This window comes from Narcine bancroftii, chromosome 3 (genome assembly GCF_036971445.1).
Source record: "Narcine bancroftii isolate sNarBan1 chromosome 3, sNarBan1.hap1, whole genome shotgun sequence".
NCBI classification, from domain to species: Eukaryota; Metazoa; Chordata; class Chondrichthyes; order Torpediniformes; family Narcinidae; genus Narcine; species Narcine bancroftii.
Window position 1 is genome coordinate 297,877,240 of NC_091471.1, and position 21,025 is coordinate 297,898,264.

The window sequence follows — 21,025 nt, forward strand, 5'->3', positions numbered from 1 at the left end:
TGGTTATCTGTCTTTTTCTTTGCTATATAAAATACACTGTTAGTCCTGGTGATTTTCTCCAGGACTGTGTTTTCACTTCAATCACTGGTGTCTGCAGACGTTGGTGTTTTACTCTACGAGGCAATAGACTTCATCAGAGAATGTATTTTAATCAACAGCTGCTTCTGGAGTAGGAGTTTATGCTCTCAGTGAGAATGCTGAATGAACTGCTCACACAAGCCATCCAAGACTCTCATGTTCATGAAACAATTTGTTTGTTCGTATACATGAATCCTGTCTTGCATATGTATTTTGTCTGTATGTGTGTTGTGTCTGGTTGCATGACTGTACTGAGGACCAGAGAATGCTGTTTCGTGAGGTTGTATTTGTACAATCAAATGATGATAAACTTGACAACTTTCGATACCAAGATTGGAGTTAAGTATTCCCCCGATGCTGATTCACCCTATACAAAATTGTTTGGTGAAAGACAGTTGTTAGTCATTTAGCATTCTCACTGCCCATGGATAGAAGCTGCTTCTCAGCCTGGTTTTGATACTCCTGCATCTCTTTCCCAACAGGAGCAGCTGAAAGATGCTGTGTACGGGGTGGAAGGGGTCCTCAAAGATTGTGTGCACCCTCTTCAGACAATGATCCCGGTAGATTACGTTGATGGGAGGGGGGAGGCGGGGGGGGGGGGGTGAGGGGTGGAAGGAAGACTCCAGTGATCCTCTCTGCCACTCTTATGGTCCTGTGGATTGACCTACGATCTATTTTTCTGCAGAAACTGTACCACACTGTGATGCAGCCAGTACGCTCTTGATGGAGCTCCTATAGATGGTTGACATAATGGTGACTGGAAGTCTTGCCCGCTTCAATCTTCTCAGGAAGTACAGAAAACTGCTCCTGACGAGTGAGGAGATGTGTGTCCACGATAGGTCACTAGGTAAGGAATTTGATGCTCTCCTCTCTCTCTACCACCGAATTGATAATGTAGTGGAGGGTGATCATTCCTGGCCCTCCTAAACTCCATGATCATCTCCTTCGTCTTGTCCACATTGAGACTCAGGTTGTTACCTTCGCACCATTTCATGAGATTTGGTACCTTGTCTCTGTAGTGCGACTCACTGTTGTTGAAGATGAGGCCAACTACTGTTGTGTCATCTGCAAACTTGATGGCAAATGTTGGAACTGGATCTGCTGATGTAGTCATGTGTCTGTACCATGAACAAGAATGGGGTGAGCCTTGAGGTGCGCCAGTTCTCATTGTTATCACCGTTCTGCTACCCACCTGGACAGACTGTGGTATTTCTGTTAGGAAGTCCAGGATCCAGTTACAGAGAGGGATGTTGAGTCCCAGAGAAGACAGTTTCTCCACCAGCCTTTGGGGAAAGATCATGTTAAAAGTCAAAGAACAGCAGCCTGGTGTGTGAGGCATCGTTCTCCAGGAGGATCAAGATGGAGTGAAGCAACAAGGCTATAGGAACATAGGTGAAATGCTTTCTTCTATAGGTGAATTGAAATGGTCCAGTGGCTCTGGGAGGTGTGCTTTGATCAGTTCCAGATGCTCAAAGCATTTTATAATGGAGGAAGCCAGTGCCACAGGGGTCATTGTTACTGTCACCCTCTTGGGTACTGGGATGAGGATGGTTGTCTTGAACCCTGTGGGAACGATGGACTGCTGCAGTGAGGTGGTGAAGATGTCCGTGAAGACCTCTGTCAATTGGTCTGCATGGTCCACAGTGTTTTAATTTCACCGGAGTAACGACATCCGTTATGACAAATGAAAACTACAAGAGTTGTTGAAGACACAAAATGCTACAGATGCTGGAATCTGGAGCAAAAGCCAAACTGCTGGAGGAGCCCAGCAGGTCAGGCAGCATCTGTGGAGGCAGAGGGATGGCCATTGTTCCAAGTCGAGAGCCTGAATCATAATCCCTTTGCTTCTTGCTCAATGTTACATCGATTTATTTTTGTGTGGCTAGAGCTCAAGTTTAAAGGAATTTCACCGAGGATTGTGAGCAGCTCCAAAAGGAGGAATGTTATTTCATGGTGCCTGGCTTTACTTCACACAAGTTGCAGAACACCGTGGCTACATTCCAAAGTAGAGTTCTGCCAAATCAGTGCAATGCACACTGAAAAGTAATTATGCAGAACACTATCAAGTCTCTGAGTAAGTAACTTCTACGAAGTGCATGTGCCAAAGATCCTGGCCACATTGCCTTATGGCCCTCGTCCTGACTTTGACCACCTCCCACATCATCCCGTTTCCAGTGGGGGGGGGGCAGTCATGCTCAAACACTGGCCTCGAGATTCTTTGGCACCGGCTCTCAGCTAAGTGGGAGGAAGGCAGCTCGTGCAGTCGGATGGGACATCCGCTCAACCTGTGGCAAAGTTACAGAATGGGAGCTCAAATGCCTTGGAGAAAATTCCTGACTGGTATCTTCTCTACTATGAGCCAAGTCTTTATCTCCTCTTCCAGAGTTAGACCAGTCCAGCAGCCTGGTGAAGGGCAGCAGTGGTCTTCATCAGAGACACAGAGCCATAGAGCACACTATCAAACGCCCGTTTACCTTGGTCCCACACTGACCCCTTTTATTCTCCTTCCTTTTCCTCATCAACATCCCCCCCTCCATCCGCAAGATTTTTACAATGATCAATTATCTTAACAACCTGCGTGTCTTTGGAATGCTGGAGGATACTGGAACACTGGAAGGAAACTCATCTGGTCTCCAATAGAAAATGCAAATTCCATATAATCATAAGACATAGGAGCAGAAATAGGCCATTCAGCCCATCGAGTCTTCCCCACCACTCAATCATGAGCTGATCCATTTCCCCACTCAGCCCCACTACCTGGTCTTATCCCTTTGATGTCCAGTTAATCAAGAACTTAACAATCTCTGCCTTAAAATACATCCAAGGACCTGGCCTCCACAACTGCCTGTGGAAACACATTCCACAGATTTACCACTCTCTGGCTGAAGAAATTCCTCTGCATCTCTGTTCTAAGTGGACACCCTTCAATCCTGGCAACATCGTCTTGTCCTAAACACTAGATCAGGATGAAACTTGGATCACTGGAACGGTGAAGCACTGTCTCTGTGAGCTGCACCACAGCAAGAAGGCCTGTGATTGGGTTGTCACTGAAATGCCCATCTCAGTGGGGCCTGTGATTGGATTGTCACTGAAATGCCCCTCTCAGTGGGGCCTGTGTTAACTTTCATCCCAGTTCTCCTTTGATCTGCTGACACACGTTCACCAATTATTCAGGAGTGGCCTGAAACTCACTGTGAAGAACCCATTATTCACTTGAGGTTTTAAGCAGATTGAGCACCCTCACTTCTTCAAGAGCACCATGAAAAGCGGTCGCTGCTGTGGCTTCTCTTTCCACCATTTGCGTACCCACTGCAGTGGTGAAGCAATTCCAGGAATATAATTTTAGCGATAGGATGGATGAAGAGAGAGAGAATCTTGGCCTAATGGCTAACTTGGGCACCACCGCACGAGCTCATCAGTGAAATGAATGATTACTGCACATCAACAATGCTAAAGGCGACAAACACTCCCAGGTCAGGCAGCATCTGTGGAAGGAGAACCAGACTCAATGCTTCAGGGCAAACATCCCCTCAATCCCAACTGGGACAGATAAGGAAATAAGTTGATCACTGCAAGAAGGTATGTGATAAGGTATGACTAGGGTCGCTGTGGTGATAAACTGTTGATCATCAAGTGTTGATGATCAACACTTGGCCTCATTGGCAACACTGATGAGTCGGTTTACAAAGAGGACATTGGGCGGCTCATAAAGTGGTGCGAGAAGAACATCTGAGTTTCAATATGGACAAGATGGAGGAGATGATTGTGGACTTTAGGAGGATGAAGGGTGATCATTCTCTATTACTTATCTATCGTGGAGAGCACAAAGTTGCTTGGCGTACATTTAAAGGATGACCTATCCTGGACCCACAACATCTCCTAATTTGTCAGGAAGGCGCAGCATCACCTACGCTTCCTAAGGAAGCTGAGAAGGACTAGGCTACATCTTGACAACGTTTCACAGGAGCACAAATGAGAGCGTCCTTTCCGGCTGCATCATTGTGTGGGATGATCGCTGCAAAGCATCGGACTGGAAGCTAACACAGAGGATCATCAAAATGGCTGAGAAGAGATCTAGGGTCTCCCTTTTCTCTATTTACCTGGCAGTATGGTTAAATAGAGCTCAAAGAATTTGCTATTGCAAAGAGAATGTGCAAAATGAGGACAAAAATTGGAATCTCATGATATAGATGTACAATTCATTGGTGAGACCACACTTGTAGATCTGATGAAGTTCTAGTCACCCAGCTACAGGTCGCATGCCAGTAAATTGAAAGGGGTGCAGAGGGGATTCACCAAGATGTTGCTGGGACTAGAGGACTGGAGATTCTTTTGGGGGGGGGGGTATAGAAAAGTTGGCACAACTTCGTGGGCTGAAGGGACTTGACTATGCTGTAACGTCCTATGATCTAGAACAGGGGTGGGCAACCTATGGCCCACGATCTAAATTTAACCGGCCTGGTGCGTGGCTGCCCCCCTTATTGTGATGCTTCCCCCACCCCCCATGTGCAGTTCACACCTTGAATGTGTGGCTCCCTCTCCTCGGTGAGAACTCTACCTCAGTGTGCAGCTGCCCCGCTATCAGCGGGTGGCTGCTGCTGCCCTGCTCTCTGAATTGGAGACCCCCCACCCTCTGTGCAAGACCCCCACCTGTGATGTTCTTCCCCCTCCAATGGTGTCATTCTCCCCCCTCCCTCAGTGTCATTCACCCCCTCCCTCAGTGTTGTTCTCCCCCCCACAGTGATGTTCCCCCCACAGAGATATTCTCCCCCCCTCCCACGGTGACATTCTCCTCTCTCATGGTGACGTTCTCCTCCCCTCTCACAGTGACATTCTGCTCCCACCCCCTCATGGTGACATTCTCCCCTCATGGTGATGCTCTCCCCCTCCTGCAGTGATTGTTCTCTTCTCCCCACAGTGATGCTCTCCCCCTCTCACTGCTGACTGTTTTCGAGTTAATTATTTATTTTTCATTGTGACTAATTTTTCTCCTTTTTGACTTTAATGTTTTTTATTGCATAATTTTAATGACTAATGTAATTTTTGGTGCATTTCCAGATTTGAAGATGGCTTCTCTGACCTGAAACGCATCATCATGTATTTACTTATTCATTCCGTTTATTTATTTATTTCAGTGCGGCCTGCCGTTCAACCACTGACACACCAACTGACCCATGTGTGGTAAAAAGATTTCCCACCCCGTTCTAGAACATTAATGCACAGTCCAGGCCCTTCATCACATGATGTTGTACTGACCTATATAAACCAACTCCACCGTCAATCTAACTTTTTCCAACCTCAAAGCCCAGAACCCTCTCCTTTTCTTACATCCATGAACTTTGGGCTATATTCACTGGAGCATAGGAAGGTGAGAAGTGAAGTATAGAGGTGTATAAAATCATGAGGGGATGATGCAAATATTCACCATCATTTTACCAGGGTGGATGATTCTAGAACTAGAGGGTGAGAGGGGCACATGATGGGCAGCCGTCTTCACTCTGAGGGTGGTCCAGATCTCAAGCAAGGTGTCAGAGAAAGCTACAGAAAATGGGTAGAATTATGAGATTCAAAAGACATTTGGATGGATATATGGGTAGGGATGGCTCAGAAGGATATGCACTAGAGGGAGACAAATGGAATTGGCCTAGAATGGCAACTGGGTCAGGTTGGGCGAAAGTTCTGTCCATGTTGTGTGGTCCAAGACAACACCCTCCTTCACCCTTCGTAAGTCTCGATATTTATACAGATGCCCCATAAATAAACCAGGAGACCAAAATGACTACCATCCCCACTCATGGGATTTGTAACATTCAACTTGAGTCTTTATGCACCAAGTATTTATCTAGACAGTTAAATGCTTAAATTTTTACCCACACACTGAAGGCACATTATCTATAGAACATGTTTAATCAGCTTGTTTGAATGCTTGCACTCCAACATATATTTCTGCCAAAATAAGACTTTGTTTGACAATTTGTTTATCATTCATTTATAAAACTTAATATAAAAAAGTTCACTTAACCTTGACTGTTTATGTTCATTATAGGATCTGTTTTCTCATATTACTTTTTGTCCTGAATGCCCCTGGAAGGAGTGCGGTTGTTACTGTTGAAATGTAGGGAAATTCACACACAGCATAACCCCACCGACAGCAATGGGTAAATTGCCTGGAAGATTGCTTCGGTGATGGAGATTCATGCCAGCACTGTATTTTATGATATTGGATAAAATGACCTTGAAGTGATTGAACAACTTAAAATACTGAGTAAATTAGGATGAAATCACCCTGCTTTAAAATTCTGATCATCTAATTAGGTGAAAGAACTGAGTGTTAATGAACTGAAATTCTTATTGGTTGATTTTTTGGCTTTGTAGGGGTCACAAAGACTTCTTCAAGGACAACCCTTCTTTACATAGTCTGCCTTCTATTCTGGGATCTTAATGTGAGATGATGTGAGAGTTTATTGCTGCTAATGTACAGATGCACCAAAATTCTTCCTTGCTGCAGCCGCACAGGGACCAAAGATAAGCAAATGACAGCAGTGTGGGTTAATTTACCACAAAGAGGTAATAAATATGAAAGAATAAATAAATGCTTGGACTCTCAGCGACTCTGGGGTCTCCCCTCTGCTTCTCGCAGGGTGACCGGGCGATACCAAGGGAAACACTTTGTCTGACTGACTGCAGGCAGAAGTTAGAGCGCATTGTGTATGTATAATTTTCAGCGTTCCTGCTCAAGGTGACAATAAAAAGGACCCTTGGAATTAATATATAAATAAATATTCAGAGTTGCTGTTAGCGCAAGAAAATAAAGTAATATTTCAATCATGCAAAGAGAGATTTTGATCGTCCCGGGTTTGGGACTGGGATGCAGGAGGAGCTTTCCCTGGAGAGGGGAGTGTGTTGATGGTGGTGGGAAAGTTCGAGAACCCAGGATGTAAAAAACAACTGCTGTTACTGTATTTCGATACATGCGACAATAAACTTGCACTTGAATACATTAAAATCAGAGGTTCATTTAAATTTAGACATACAGCACGGTAAAAGGTGAGCATGAGCCCATTACGGCAAATTCCCCAATTAACCTACAGCCCCCTGTACGCTTTGAAGAGTGGGAGGACACCGGAGCACCTGGAGGAAATAGGAGAACTTACAAACTCCTTACAGAGAGGAGTGGATTCGAACCCAGGTTGCTGGCATTGGAATAGTGTTAAGCTAACTGCTACACTAATGAATGTAGGAGAATAGGGAAAGAGGGGGAGTATGATGTTGAGATGTAGGGTCAGCCAGATAGCAAGGAATAGCAGAGCAAGTTCAAGGGGCTGATGGCATCCTCCTGCTCTTATTTCTCCTTGTTCCCTATATTCAGCGCTAGAATAAAGATCAGAATTAAACCCCTCAGTAGGTGAGACATACAACATAATGAACAGGTGGGGGAATTGGTGGAAATATTATGACTCAAGAACAATGTTCATCAGGAGTGTTCAACTGAATTGTCATCGTGGAAATGAATTATTGGCCATCGATGAGTTGGGTGACACAGTGGTCAGCTACATCGATGCTAATGTCTGCCAAAGCACGTTCCCTGTCAACACCTGGCTTCCCACCAGGGGCTCTGGTTCTCTCAGTCACCCGAAGTTGAGCAGGACAGGCAGATTAATGGTCCACTGTAAATTGTGCTTGGTCTGTAGGTGAGTTGCAGATGGTTGATGGGAAGGTGAGGAGAACAAAAAGGGATGAGCATTGGGTTTGTGTAGATGAATGGTGATGGGCTGAAGGGCCTATTTCTGTGCTAGCTGACCCATGGCTCCTAATGTGGTCATGAAGCACAGAGTATTTATTCTACTGCAGGTATGCACAATTAGTAGATTTGTTTTATTTCTTATTCTTTTTTACTTCTCACATTTCCCACGTAGTTCCCTGAACTTGTTGCCTCTCACTCACCCTGGACACTTCTGCCACCCATCCTCAAAAGGGGAAATACGCAGTTGGAAACTGGGGGTGAAATGCGCAGAATCCCACGTTGCCCTATGGAGAGTAAGCAATCTCCACACGAGAGTGACTAACATCGGGGCCAAATCCGGACCACGGAACCAGCCCATTTGAAGGGCCTGCCATGCCTCCATTGTGAGCAGCCACAATGATTAGATCATGGCTGTCAATATCTTTAAAGATTGGACTTCAGTAACAAGGCTTGGCCCAAAACATGACTCAGGACTGAGCATCTGATTCTGTTTCTATATCACATTCATAATAATGGAGAATGAGGCAGGTCACCAGGTTGGCTTCTGACCTGCTGTGATTGAAGCCTTAATTATTTTTCATATAATGCCGTTTAATGTTAAAACAATCAAAGAAGCGTTCAATCATTTGAATCCCACGAGTCTGTAAATGAGGACTTGGATACTCAGATGCAGAATAGATTATATACAGTAAAATCCCTGGAGTCTGGCACTTATGGGGATTGGAAGGTGTCGGATAAGTGTATTTCCTGGTTGCTTGAGGCTGCGTGTTGTGTGAATGGTGAGGCAATTTTAAACTTCCCTATTTTTACCCATTTATTTTGCTGTTGCTTGAATTCCGGATAACAGGGATTTTACTGTACCGTGTTTAAACTGTGAATTATCCTGTCATTTCCATCCAGTAAGACATGCTTGGTTACATTACAGGCATGGGTGGGTGGGGTGTGGGCGGTGTGTGGAATGAAGGAAATATAAGCCATTGGCAGTATCTGCTCAACTTCCCTAGCACTGGTTCAAAAAACACTTCAAATAAAAATCATGAAATTCGCTCGCTCGAGTTTGAGACCAGCATTTGTGAGGTCCTGCTTGTAACATTGTCCTGTTTCAGGAAAAGTGGGAGTTAGGGGTCAAATCTCCTGCATTATCAGCACTCTTCCTGAGGAAGTAACCCTCAGAGGATCCGTCACCATGGAGCCAGCAACTTGTCAGCTGTGTTGGAGGGAATCTTGGTGAAGAATGGGGGCCTGTTACTGACGGAGGGCAGAGAGTTTACCTGCGAGCAGAGCTGCGTCAATGGATTCCTGACTAGTGGTGGGAGGGGTGGGGGGGGGGTGGTCGACGGAGATGTTCTGTGAATGTACAGCAGTGGTTGAAGGCCGTGCTGGTGTTTGGACAGTGGATGACTGTTGATGTAATTTGGGAGAGTTAAACATTAGGAAAAACTGTGAAAATCCGAGAGCAAATAGGCAGAAGTTAGTAAAATTATCAGAAACATCAAAGAGGAAGGAGAGTGTAAATCGTTTCCTCAGGATAAAAGCATCACACATGTGAGAACATGCATTTAAGGTGGGGGGGGGGGGTGCTATTTAAGGGAGATGTGTGGGGCAGTTAGTTTACACATAAAGTGATGTGTGGCTGAAACCAGTGCTGTCTTTGTGGCCTTATCTACATGGGAGAGACTGAACGCAGACTGGGAGATGGCTTTGCTTCGCTCCTTTGCTCTGTCTGCACCAGTGACAGAGACCTTCCAGTGACCAACCATTTCGCACTCCCATACTCACACGTCTCTCAATGGCCTCACTTACTATCTCACCAAGACCACCCGTAAATTGGAGGAACAACACCTGATTTCTGGGCACTCTCCAGCTGGATGGCAAGAACATCAACTTTTCCAGTTTCTGCAAACCTGCTCTCCTTACCCCCTTCCTTCCCTTCCCTCTGTCAGCTCTCCAACCCCTTCCCTCTCTATTCACCTGGACACCCTTCCTCCCTTTGCTCACTGCTGTGCCCTCCCTCCCTTCTCCTCCTATTACCTCCTACCTTTGCGACCATATCTCTCCCCCTTACCTTGCTGAATCTGTACCTTGATGAAGGGCTCAAGGCCAAAACGTCAGTTATGTATTTTTATCCTTGCTTTATAGAGGACACTGTCTGACCTGCTGAGTTTCTCTAGTGTTGTGCTTTTACTGCCTGGAGTAGTGGTGGAAGCAGATATAATAGTAGTGTTAACGAGGTTTCGAGAGAGACTATGAAGGGGATGGAGGGATATCTATCAGGTCTAAGCAGTAGAGTTTAGAATGATTTGGACATCATGTCCGTCACAGACACCTGGGCCCTGAATTTGTGCTGGGCTATTCTCTCGTTCCATAAAAGGACAGAGGATATTAACAATGATTGCTGATTCTCCCAGAAACACAAATGAAACTGATAAACACCATGTTATTATAATTTCATTTGTTCACCCCATGAGAAATCAAAACCAACAAACTTAACATTCAATTACTACGACTAATTATTGACCAATAATAATGGAACTCTGTGGATCCCAAGCCAAACATTAAGGTGAGAGCAAAGGGTTTTAAAGTAGATCTGAGGGGTAAGCTTTTCTAAACATAGAGTGATTGCCAGAGGAAGTGGTGGAAGCAAATGCATTTGACATTTAGACAGACACGCGTGAAGGCAGACTAGAAAGGTACTGTCATACTGCTGATAAATGGGCCTCGTATAGATGGGACAGATATATCGTCAAGGGTCTGGTGGTCTGTAGGGGCTGCTTTGTGCTTTGTGACTCTACAAACTGGAAAAGAAAATGCTCAGAGCTTCTTCAATTGATACTTCTTACTGAAGATCACATATTCAGATTTTTGAAAGGATTGTTCTGAGCTAAAATGCTGGAGGGTTCATTCCACATGTCGATGAGAGTTTATTGTCATTACATCAGTATAGATTTGTACAGATGCACCAAAATTTTTACCTGCTGCAGGCAAACAGGTATGTCGGAGAACACAGTCAGTGCAACGCTAATGGAGCGCCAGTGACCGGGCCCAGATCTGTTTTCTGCCTGTAAGGAGTTTGCCCCCGTGACCTGCATGGGTTTCCCCTGGGGGCTCCAGTTTCCTCCCACCCTCCAACAACATATAGAGTTGGTCAATTAATTGGGTGTCATTGTGCTGTACGGGTTTCAAGGGCCGCAAGTGTCATTAAATAAAAAATGAAATGAGATTCATCAATTACAGGGATATAAATTGCAGTTGAGAAATAATTAATCTGCTGGGCATTTTTTTTTGGTGTAAGAATAATGGATACATTTTCATTCCAGAGATATAATCAATCTCTCTGATCGATTTAAAAGAGGAATATAAAAATGTTGCAAAATGCAGAACCAAGATACAGCAGGCACGCAGGGGTTGTGTGAGTAAATTGAAAACCTTTCCAAATCAACTTTTTGTTGCTCTTTAAATGCTGCAAGAGAATCCAAAACCCTTCTCCGTCTCTAGTTAAGAGATAAAATGCTTACTGGGCGATGTTGGTGATGTGGCTCCACCCTCTGTAGTCGCTGTGGTTGTTTTGGTGTCAGGAGGCATTGCCAACGTCACTGATCTGGCCATGGATGGTGGGGGTGGGGGCGCCAGCATCGATGTAGAGATGTAGTGGCTTGGGACTTTGCTTACCACTTGACCACTGCCATTCAGCTGAAAAGAAAACACCAGACTTAACGATTGTAATTGATGAGATTCCTAAAATTTAACGTGGATCCTTAACCTGCGCAGGGTCTACCTCGCTGTGAGGCGGGCAGGGTTCTCAAGACTGATGTCTACGGGGGCAATCCAACCTAATTTAGATCATTTTAAAATTGTTACAGTTCTGCCGCTCGCTGAAGGTTACATTTTCAAACTTTTGGAAGTCTTTTTCTGAGCTAAAATGCTGAAGGGATGAATCCACATGTCGATGAGAGTTTATTGTCATTAGATCAGTACAGATATGTGCACAGGTGCACCAAAATTATTACTTTCTTCAGGCAATGGGAGGCTGCACTCACCGGAGTAAAGACATGGTCTGTATTGGACACATGAAATGTGCAGCTGCCACCAACAGCCAAATTTCCCCAAGTGGGTGCAACGGCAACATGAGCTTCCTATTGCAAACCTACCTTAAACTAAGGCAGATGATTGGGGTTAGTCCAAATCAAAAGCCACCCAGACTGAAAATAAACTCAGGTGTGGCAAATTTATATTTGCTTTAAGAGACGACTAATATTGGAGCAGTTCAATTTGAATTCAGAGTAAACCAAACTTCTCTGCATTCGCTTGAGGTGCTCATTTGGTGGAGTGTGAAATTAAGATGAGAATATATGCATTAGGTGAGGTGGAAGTTGAGATATCTTAAGTGAACGGTTATGGAAATTAAAGGAATCATTTCAAAATCCACTTTGCTTTAAGTTTTTTGTCCTTGGGAACTATAAAATTATGTCTCATGGCCAGAGAGTACTCCAGCCTCCTTCTATGGTTAGCAGACCACTGACATCTTAGGTCAGAACAGTAACAAACAAATTGTGGTGAGATGGTTTGCCAAGGCCATTGCATTAAATCGTTCACTATTTATCCACATTTTTGCAATCTGAGGGCCATGTACTATTTCTGAGAGCATTGTTTGATGGGGAGACTGGGTGGGTAGGGACAGATCCTGCACTTCGACAGGTTTTCAAAACAATTCAATGGTTCTCTGATTGCACCATTGGTAGGCAATTATTTATAAATTCTAGGACAAGAAAAGGCTTCAGAGGGTAGTGCCATCATGGGCATCACTCGAATAAAGACATCGACAAGAGGCGGTGGTCTCAAGAAAGCAGCCTCTGTCCTCAAGGACCCTCACCATCCAGGCTATGCCCTCTTCACACTGGAAGGAGGTACATGAGCCTGAAGATGCACACCCAACACCCAACATTACAAAAACAGCTTCTTCTTGTCTGCCATCAGATTTCTGAATGGATAATGAACCTATGGACACTATGCCACCTTCATATTTACGGAACTGTAAATTAGGCCAGTTTTGCACATGTAATGCACAATACTGCCGCTGCAAAACAACAAATTTTGTGACACAAGTTCATGACAATAAACCTGATTCTTCTGAATGAAATCTGCAGCTTCCAATTTGGGGGTTTCACCATGACCTCTTAACTTTTCCACCAAAATTAACCAATGTACAGGCAGAATCCCTTTTCTGTTAATTAGCAACATTCTCCCCGAGGGGTTGGTATGGGTCTGCAATGGCAGAACAGTAAACAACAACAGCGTTTAACAACAGTGTTTAACCACAAAATCCAGGATTTTTACAAAATGTTTTCAGCTTGTATAGCACCCCCCTCTAATGCTTTACCACATGAGAGTGTTGATAGGCTATTGCAGAGAGCTTCAAGAGAGAACTAAATATCACCAAATCATAATTAGTCCTGGTACCAAAGATTATTACTGAACAAGTTGGAATTTCAATCAACACACCAGTTTTTGTGGGCATGTCAGAATTGTTGACAAATTTCAGAATTTATCTCAGTCAAATGCTGCTCATTTTCTGTCGTACATTTTGTTTTTTGCTCCTTACTGAAGAGATTTTAAAGTTTAACTGAGATGCACAGTGCAAGTATTTTTACACAGAGAGTGGTATGGGTTAAAGGGTATGGATAGGATAGATGTAGGAAGGTTTTTTGAGCTGACCGGGGAAACTAAAATGAGAGGACACAGTCTCAAGATTCGGGGGAGTAGATTTAGGACAGAGATGAGGAAAAATAGTTTTTCCCAGAGAGTAGTGAATGTTTGGAATTCTCTAACCAGGGAAGTGGTTGAGGCTGCCTCATTAAACATATTTAAAATTCGGTTAGATAAACTTTTACATGATAGAGGAATTAGGGGATATGGGGAGAAGGCAGGTAGGTGGAGTTAGGTCATAAATTAGATCAGCCATGATCGTATTGAATGGCGGAGCAGGCTCGATGGGCCATTTTTGGCCTGCTCCTGTTCCTACTTCCTATGTTCCTATGTACAATGCTAGTGTTTAAGAAGCTTCTCAAAAGGTACATGAATATGCAGAGAATGGAGGGACAGAGATTAAGGTGCAGGAAGAAGAGGTTTAGTTTAACTTGGGCATCATGTCCAGCACAGATACCATGGGTTGAGGGGTTTGTTCCTGTGTCGCACAGTGGTATGTCTTACATTCTATATTTTACCTGAATGAATTCACACTTTGCTCTTTTTGATACATTCCTGCGAATCCAGCATATGTTCAATGCTATTCTAACTCTTGCAAACTTCTACAGGTGTTGTGCAGAGAGCATTCTGACGGGTTGCATCACTGGAGGTGCCAATGCACAGGAGACAGTTGTGAACTTGGCCAGCGCCATCATGAGCGTCAGACTTCACTCCATTAAGACCTCAAAAGAGGGGGGTGTCTCAAGAAAGCAGCCTCTATCCTCAAGGTCTCTCACCACCTGGGGATGCCCTCTTCACCCTGCTACCATCAGGAAGCAGCTGCAGGAGCCTGAAAACAATCACCCATTCCCCATCTCCATCAGATTTCTGAATGGACAATGAACCACAGACACTACTTCACATTCGCATCTTTTGCATTAATTATCTTTTTTTTTAAATGTCATTTTGCCCCTGTAACGCTGCTGCAAAACAATCAATTTCATGATGTGTTCATGACAATAAATACTGATTCTGTTTGAGACAATTTAGAATTTATCTCTTTGATTATACCTTTACTTGCTCCTTAGCTATTCCAGTTTTAGTTTGGCTTCAAGTCCTCCCTATTTACCCAGATGCTCCAAAAAGTTCGTCTGTGTCAAACATGTCACATAAATGTAAAATATTATATCACTTTTTGTGCTGTGACGTACACTGTAGGGTTTCAATGGGCTTTGTAGATGGAAGCGTGCTCGATCCCATTTCTAGGATGGCTGCGTAACTGAGTTCACGCACAGCTACTGATCTGATCCACTCTCTTGTACGTTCACACTTGTTCAGAGGGAAGGTCTGGGGAGCTCAGATGAGAGGCAGAGGCCACGTCCCTTCTCACTCCAAACCCACGTGGCGCTGAGCTCTTGCTCAGCAGGCCCAGTGGACAGTAGGTGAGCAGCATTGCAGCCTGGAGGTACTGTCTGTGTTACCTCGTGAGTTTCTTTGCTCAGTAACCTGCTCAAAGGATGATAACATGGTCCAGCAAGTCACTGACACCACTGCATCCAGTTGTATCAGAACTTTACCACCATGTTTAATGAATAATGAATAAGACGTCATTCCTATTTTATCCCCTCTGAGGAAAAAAAAGTCCTCAATAATATTTTCCGAACTTTTGAGTCTGTGGTTACCCAGAAATTCAGGGATATGCAGGAAAGTACATCTCCCACAACTGAATAAATAACCAAATTAGAGACGAGAGAGTTCAAATATGTACTGTGCAGATATTCTACCATTGTGGTGTAACTGGCAGATAACCCACTTGCCTTATGAATAGGTTGCTATTGGACACGGTACACATACAGTGTCTTTGAAGTGGGAATCTGCATGGATAAATGGAATTTATCACCTGTCCAGGGAATGAGATGTGGGCTAGCCGATTCTAATGGGACTCAGTGAAGTGCGATCGATCCAATTCTGGTCCAATCCACTTCTAAACCGACTAACCTGGTCAGATCCACTTCTACACCAATCCATTCCTGGTCTAATCCACTTTTACAATGATCCAATTCTGGTCTGAACCACTTATGGTTCAATCCACTTCTGGTCCAATCCTCTTCTACACTGGTCTACTTCTACACTGATCCATTTCTGGTCCAATCCATTTTTATTTCCCCTAATCTCCTCTGGACACAGTTCAAGATCTTTTCAATGGCTTTCACTTCATCTGTGCCCTCAATCAATGAAAGCCTGGTGGAGAAACCAGATTGTCCCTTTGCTCTGATTGAAATCTGATATGCACTGGGAAACTAAACCCCATTTCAGTTCAAGGATACACCAAAACAATTTAATTAAACGATATGAATAATTTCCATGCAAGCAATCTCTGTGCTAAATTCAGTAATATATGACATGGTAAAATCTATTTGGTCTACATTTTCATTTGAAAATTTGTTTTGATTCAGTCCACATTTACATTGCAATACAACTCACTAATTTTGCAGAGTTCATAGGTTACTGTTAACATATCACTACATTCTGCTTCAGGCCATAAAATCAGTGTTAACATCAGAATGCAAAAAGGTCCAGATCAGGAAAAAGGCAATAAAATGAAAAAAATAGCAACTTCTAAATATGCACGGGAAGTGCTGTGTATCAAATCAATCATATGTACAAAAGGAAAACAATAACTGCCGAGGCTTGAGGGACTGAACGGGTCAGGCAGCATCCATGGAGAGAAATGGTCAGTCAACATTTTGGGTCGGTACCCTTTATTGAGACAAAAGTAGGAAGTGGGTGGGGGGGGATGTCCACCTTCTCCAGGGAGGCCTCCTGTTAGTGCTACAGCTACTGATCTGCTGTGATCTCCAGGTTCTCTTTATAAAGTCCATTATAAGACAAAGGAGAAATAGGCCATTCAGCCCATTGAGTCTGCCTTGCCATTTAATCCATTTTCCCACACAGCCTCATTGCCAGGTCTTTTCCCCATAACCTTTCATGCCCTAGCTAAAATACACCCTGCCTTAAATACACCCAGTTACCTGGCCTCCACAACTGCCTGTAGCACAAATTCCATAGATTTACCACCCCCTGGGTGAAGAAATTTCTCTACATCTCTGTTCTAAGTGGACACCCTTCAATCCTGAAGTTGTGTCCTCTTGTCCTAGACTCTCCCATCATGGGAAATAACCTTTCTACATTTATACTGTCCCTGACTTTCAACATTTGAAATGTTTCAATGAGAGCCCCCTTTATTCTCCAAAATTCTAACGAGTACAGGCAAGGGCTGTCAAATGCTCCTCATTCTTGTGAACCTCCTCTGAACCCTCTCCAATGTCACCACATCCTCACTTAATTGAGGAGCCCAAAACTGCTCACAATATTCCAAGTGAGGTCTCACCGTTGACTTATAAAGGCTTAACATTACATCCCTGCTCTTATATTGTAATAAAGGATTGGAGTGCTAACTAAATTAGAGAAACATTAAAGTACAGGGACAGAAGTGGAAGCCTAAAGAAGTCCTTGTCACTGGTTGGTAAAAGAACCTTGGCAGGGCATTTTTTATCCACGAATTCATTTACTGATGATTCAAAAGTACTAATGTCACCTTCACTTTCTCAGTTCTCCACAAAATGAGGGTTTGTAACAATTGTCAGAGGAACCCACGAGCTAGTGAGGACATCTGCCAGTAAAACGTCTGATATCTGGCACCTATGGGGATCGGTAGATGCCGGATGTTAATTTTCCAGTTGCTTGAGGTTGCATGTTGCATGGATTGGTGAACTAACAGCAAGGCGCGCCAATTTTAGACTTCTGTACTTTTTACCTCTTTTGTTTCCGCAAAATTTTTTTTAATGCCAGTTGCTTGAGGCTGCCGGTTGCTTGAATTCCAAAGAACAGGGGTTTTACAATAATCATTAGGTGCAGTTTAAGTGAAAATGGGAACTGATGTAATTAACACTCACGATCAGTCATGACAGGATACACTTTGAAGATGAACTTCTGAGCTATTTAAAACACTAATTACAACATAGTAATGTGGTATAAAGCAAAGGACAAAGCAACTGCTGGAGGAACTGAGTAGGTCTGTCTAGAGAGGGGTGGACAGTCGATATATTGGGACGGTCCTGCTTCAGAACCCTGCTTCCAGCTTCTAGGTTCCAGCCCCTTTGTATCCCCAGAACTTTGCAGTGTCATAAGTGAACTGTTATTTTTGAGAAAAAAGTAATATAGGCGCTGAAGGTGCATGTTTTACACGACTTGTCCCATTAATTCCTCCTTGAATCCTAAATGTTAATGGATGATCTTGATTTGTATTAAAGGTGATGACCTTGATGACAGATTTCAAGCAATGTGCAGATCAAAGTGGCAATTATTTTTCTAAGGAAAGTCAGAAAAGCAATAAACAAAATTCTGCTTCAAGAATCATTCACAAGATGAGTAAAAACACAGAAATGATGGAGGAACTCAGTCTGTCTTGCAGCGTCCATAGGAGGCAAATATATATAACTGATGTTTTGAGCTTTCCTCTAGGCATGAGAAAAAAAGCATCCACAAGATGAGACTACAATCGCGTGGAACCTATTCGTAACAACCAGCAGTGCTGACTCAACTATGCGGTGAGGCCTCAGTCAATTCAATGAGACAGGGGGCAAGGATGGAACTGGAAATTGAAGAAGCCACACCTTATATTCCATTTGGGCACCCTCCAAATGGGTGGCATTAACACCGACTTCTCTGGTTTCCCCCTGGCCATTTAACTTTTCCTGTGGCTCAGTCCCTCCCCCCACCCCCTGTCTCTGTATTTACAGAGCCAACACCCCCTCCCCTATCGGTTCTCACCCTTTCTTTCTCCAGGGCTCTTTTCCATATCCAATTATCTCCTTTGTTGGTCTGCACACCTCCCCCAGTTATTTCTTTTATTCAGACGTTGCCTGCTTTTTCACTTGTACCTCGAAGAAGGGCTCAGGCCCAAAACATCGGCAATATATCTTTACCTCCTATGGACGCTGGGAAACCAGTTGAGTTGCTCCAGCATTTCTACAATCACAGTATCTGCAGACTTTCGTGTTTGATTAAAAGGGTGCAAAGACTATTCTGGGTTTTCCTATCCGAAGTGACCTGAGATAAAATATCTCCCAAAAGTCTTATAGCAGGAACTAAGTCTGAAAGGTTTGTTTGTTCTTTGATCCTAATCTCAACGATTTTCCACTCTTGGTTCAGATACACCACTTTACATAATACGTCCAGGTAAAAAGAGCCCCAGAATATTTCCAGGGCTTTACTGCATGAAGACATCTCTATGTTACTACTGGTCAGACTTGAACACTTTTTCACACATCAAATATCTTTTGAAATTGAGGATTTCTGACCACAGTGGGTGAACAGCTCACCATGTGGAAAAGCACAGAACTGGATTTATTCCAAAGCTGCAAATCCTCTTGATTCACTGAGAGGGGAGGACAGAGCAGGAGCACTAGAGGACAGTTTGGTTTAAACCTCTAGATTTCAACACAGTGCTCCTTGCTTAAACCAGATTCGAGTTGGATTTTCATCTGACAGTGCAAAAGACTGGATCCTAAATTAAATATTTCTTTTGCAAAGTATAACATATACATCAAAGGTGAAGTATGTGAAATTGCAGAAAATCTTTAATTATAATATAAAAATAAGGCTTTTTTTTCTGCAAAGGCCAATTAAATAAAGCGGCAACTTTGGAAAGTTACTGGAGTTTAACCCCACTATCCTCTCCAAACAATATTTCCTTCTGTACACATTCAAAACACACATTTAACTTTTCTTACAGCAGTGATTCAAGAAAGTGGATCAAAAGCACCTGGTTAAAATTGGGCACTAATTGCACCTACCCTGAATGCTGTAACTGAGTGGGACTGGAAGAATGGTGCTGAGAATTTCTTGTCCCTTCCGCAGAGTGGTCTGGGTGAACGAAGGAAAGTTTTGTTCTGTTCTCTACAATCTTGCCAGTCTGTTCGGCTCAGTTTGCTGATCCGTTACTTTCGGCCAATTGAGCACAGAGGGTTGAAGACGATTAAGTTGTACAGGTGCAGGAGTTTCAATGCGAGGTATTAGAGGACCCTTTATCGACAGTAAACTAGGAAGGGGTGATATCAAGTATATCAGAGGGGAAATGAAGCTGGCGTGGGGTTAAGTAGTGGTAGAAAGAAGGTGGGAGAGATAGAGAGACGATAGAGGGAGAGACCACTGGAACAGGATGGTGAGTGAGTACAGGAGTAGGTAAAGAAGAGATGGAGACAGTGGAGCCAGATGAGTGGTGGGGTTACCTAAAATTGGAACAATTAATCTCATACCTTTGGGTTTAAGGCTGTCCAGCAGGACAGCACACAAGTGCTGGAGAAACTCAGCAGGTCACACAGCAGCCATGGGATGTAAAGGGTTATCAATGTTTCGGCCCTGCTTTGTCAAGAATGTGAATAACAAGGTGGGGGAGTAGGAGAGGAGGGAGGAAGGGGGAGGGGAATGGGGAGCAGTACAGGGTAAGAGGTCACATGTAATAGGTGGATGTGTTGTTCCTCAAGTTTATGCTTGGCCTCAGCCTCACCCTGGCAGTTGACGAGGGCATGTCTGAGTGGGAACTATGGTCCCAGCTTGGATGTCCAGAGCACAGGTGAATCAGTGGATCTGCATTTGGTCTCAATGAGGTGGGGAGACCTTGACTACAGGACACCAACAATGTCAGCCGAAGGCAGCTATTTCACACCATCTCCAGCTCAGAGTCAACAGAACTGCTGACTGAGGAAGGCCACTGAATGCGGGAAGAAACTTAAAGTGTGTGAGTCATTGGCGGTCGTGGCCAGAAGTGGGTGAGAAACTCTAAAACACAACTTAGACTTGCCAACTTTTTCCACTTGTGCCTTTACTAATCCATTAATAATACGGGGAGCTTTAATTCCTCTCAAGAACCGAAAAATGACTGAACCCGTCACCAAACCATAATTACAAAAAGCAAAAATCTTCAAGGGCATTTCTTCTAGTTCATGTTTCAGGTAAAATTATAAAATTCTTTTGGATCAGTTTGCAATTAAAAATAACACAGATGGGATCTGTTTCCATGTTTACAATGTTGCCAACACACTGTGATTAGTGCAATCTTTCCCAATCAACTCTGCATGTTTCAGGATTTTTTTTCCATCACAGAAAAAGCTATAGATAAGTTCATTTTAAAATGCGTGTTTACATAAGATCCTCTTTGTAAAATTAAAAATTCCGGATCATACCAACTTTCGGAATCTCACAAGGACCTTAGCCTGTGCCTTTGAAGGCAGCTCATATTGCAATGAAACAGCTGCTTCAACAAACTGGCAAAGGCACACAGTAAATATTTCAGTTCCAATGATGTTGCTGGTATAATAATTGGTTAGGATGTATGAGAGAATCCATTTTCTCTCCTTTGAAAAGGTGCTACAAAACATTTTAGAGTAGCTGAGACATTGCCTTGGTTAAATGCTCCAGACAGATACTGTTGACAGTACAGCACTCCTTCACCACAGC

At 43.6% G+C, this 21,025-nt stretch overlaps 1 protein-coding gene across 10 annotated transcripts in view; it reads right to left on the reverse strand.

Moving 5' to 3' along the window:
- Window positions 1-21,025, reverse strand: part of nfic (nuclear factor I/C) — a 450,718-nt gene that overhangs the window by 66,965 nt on the left and 362,728 nt on the right. For all 10 annotated transcript variants that reach the window (XM_069928654.1, XM_069928657.1, XM_069928660.1 and 7 more), the window contains one exon: window positions 11,338-11,512. In XM_069928654.1, the coding sequence (XP_069784755.1) occupies window positions 11,338-11,512 (175 nt within the window). The remainder of the gene's footprint in view (window positions 1-11,337; window positions 11,513-21,025) is intronic.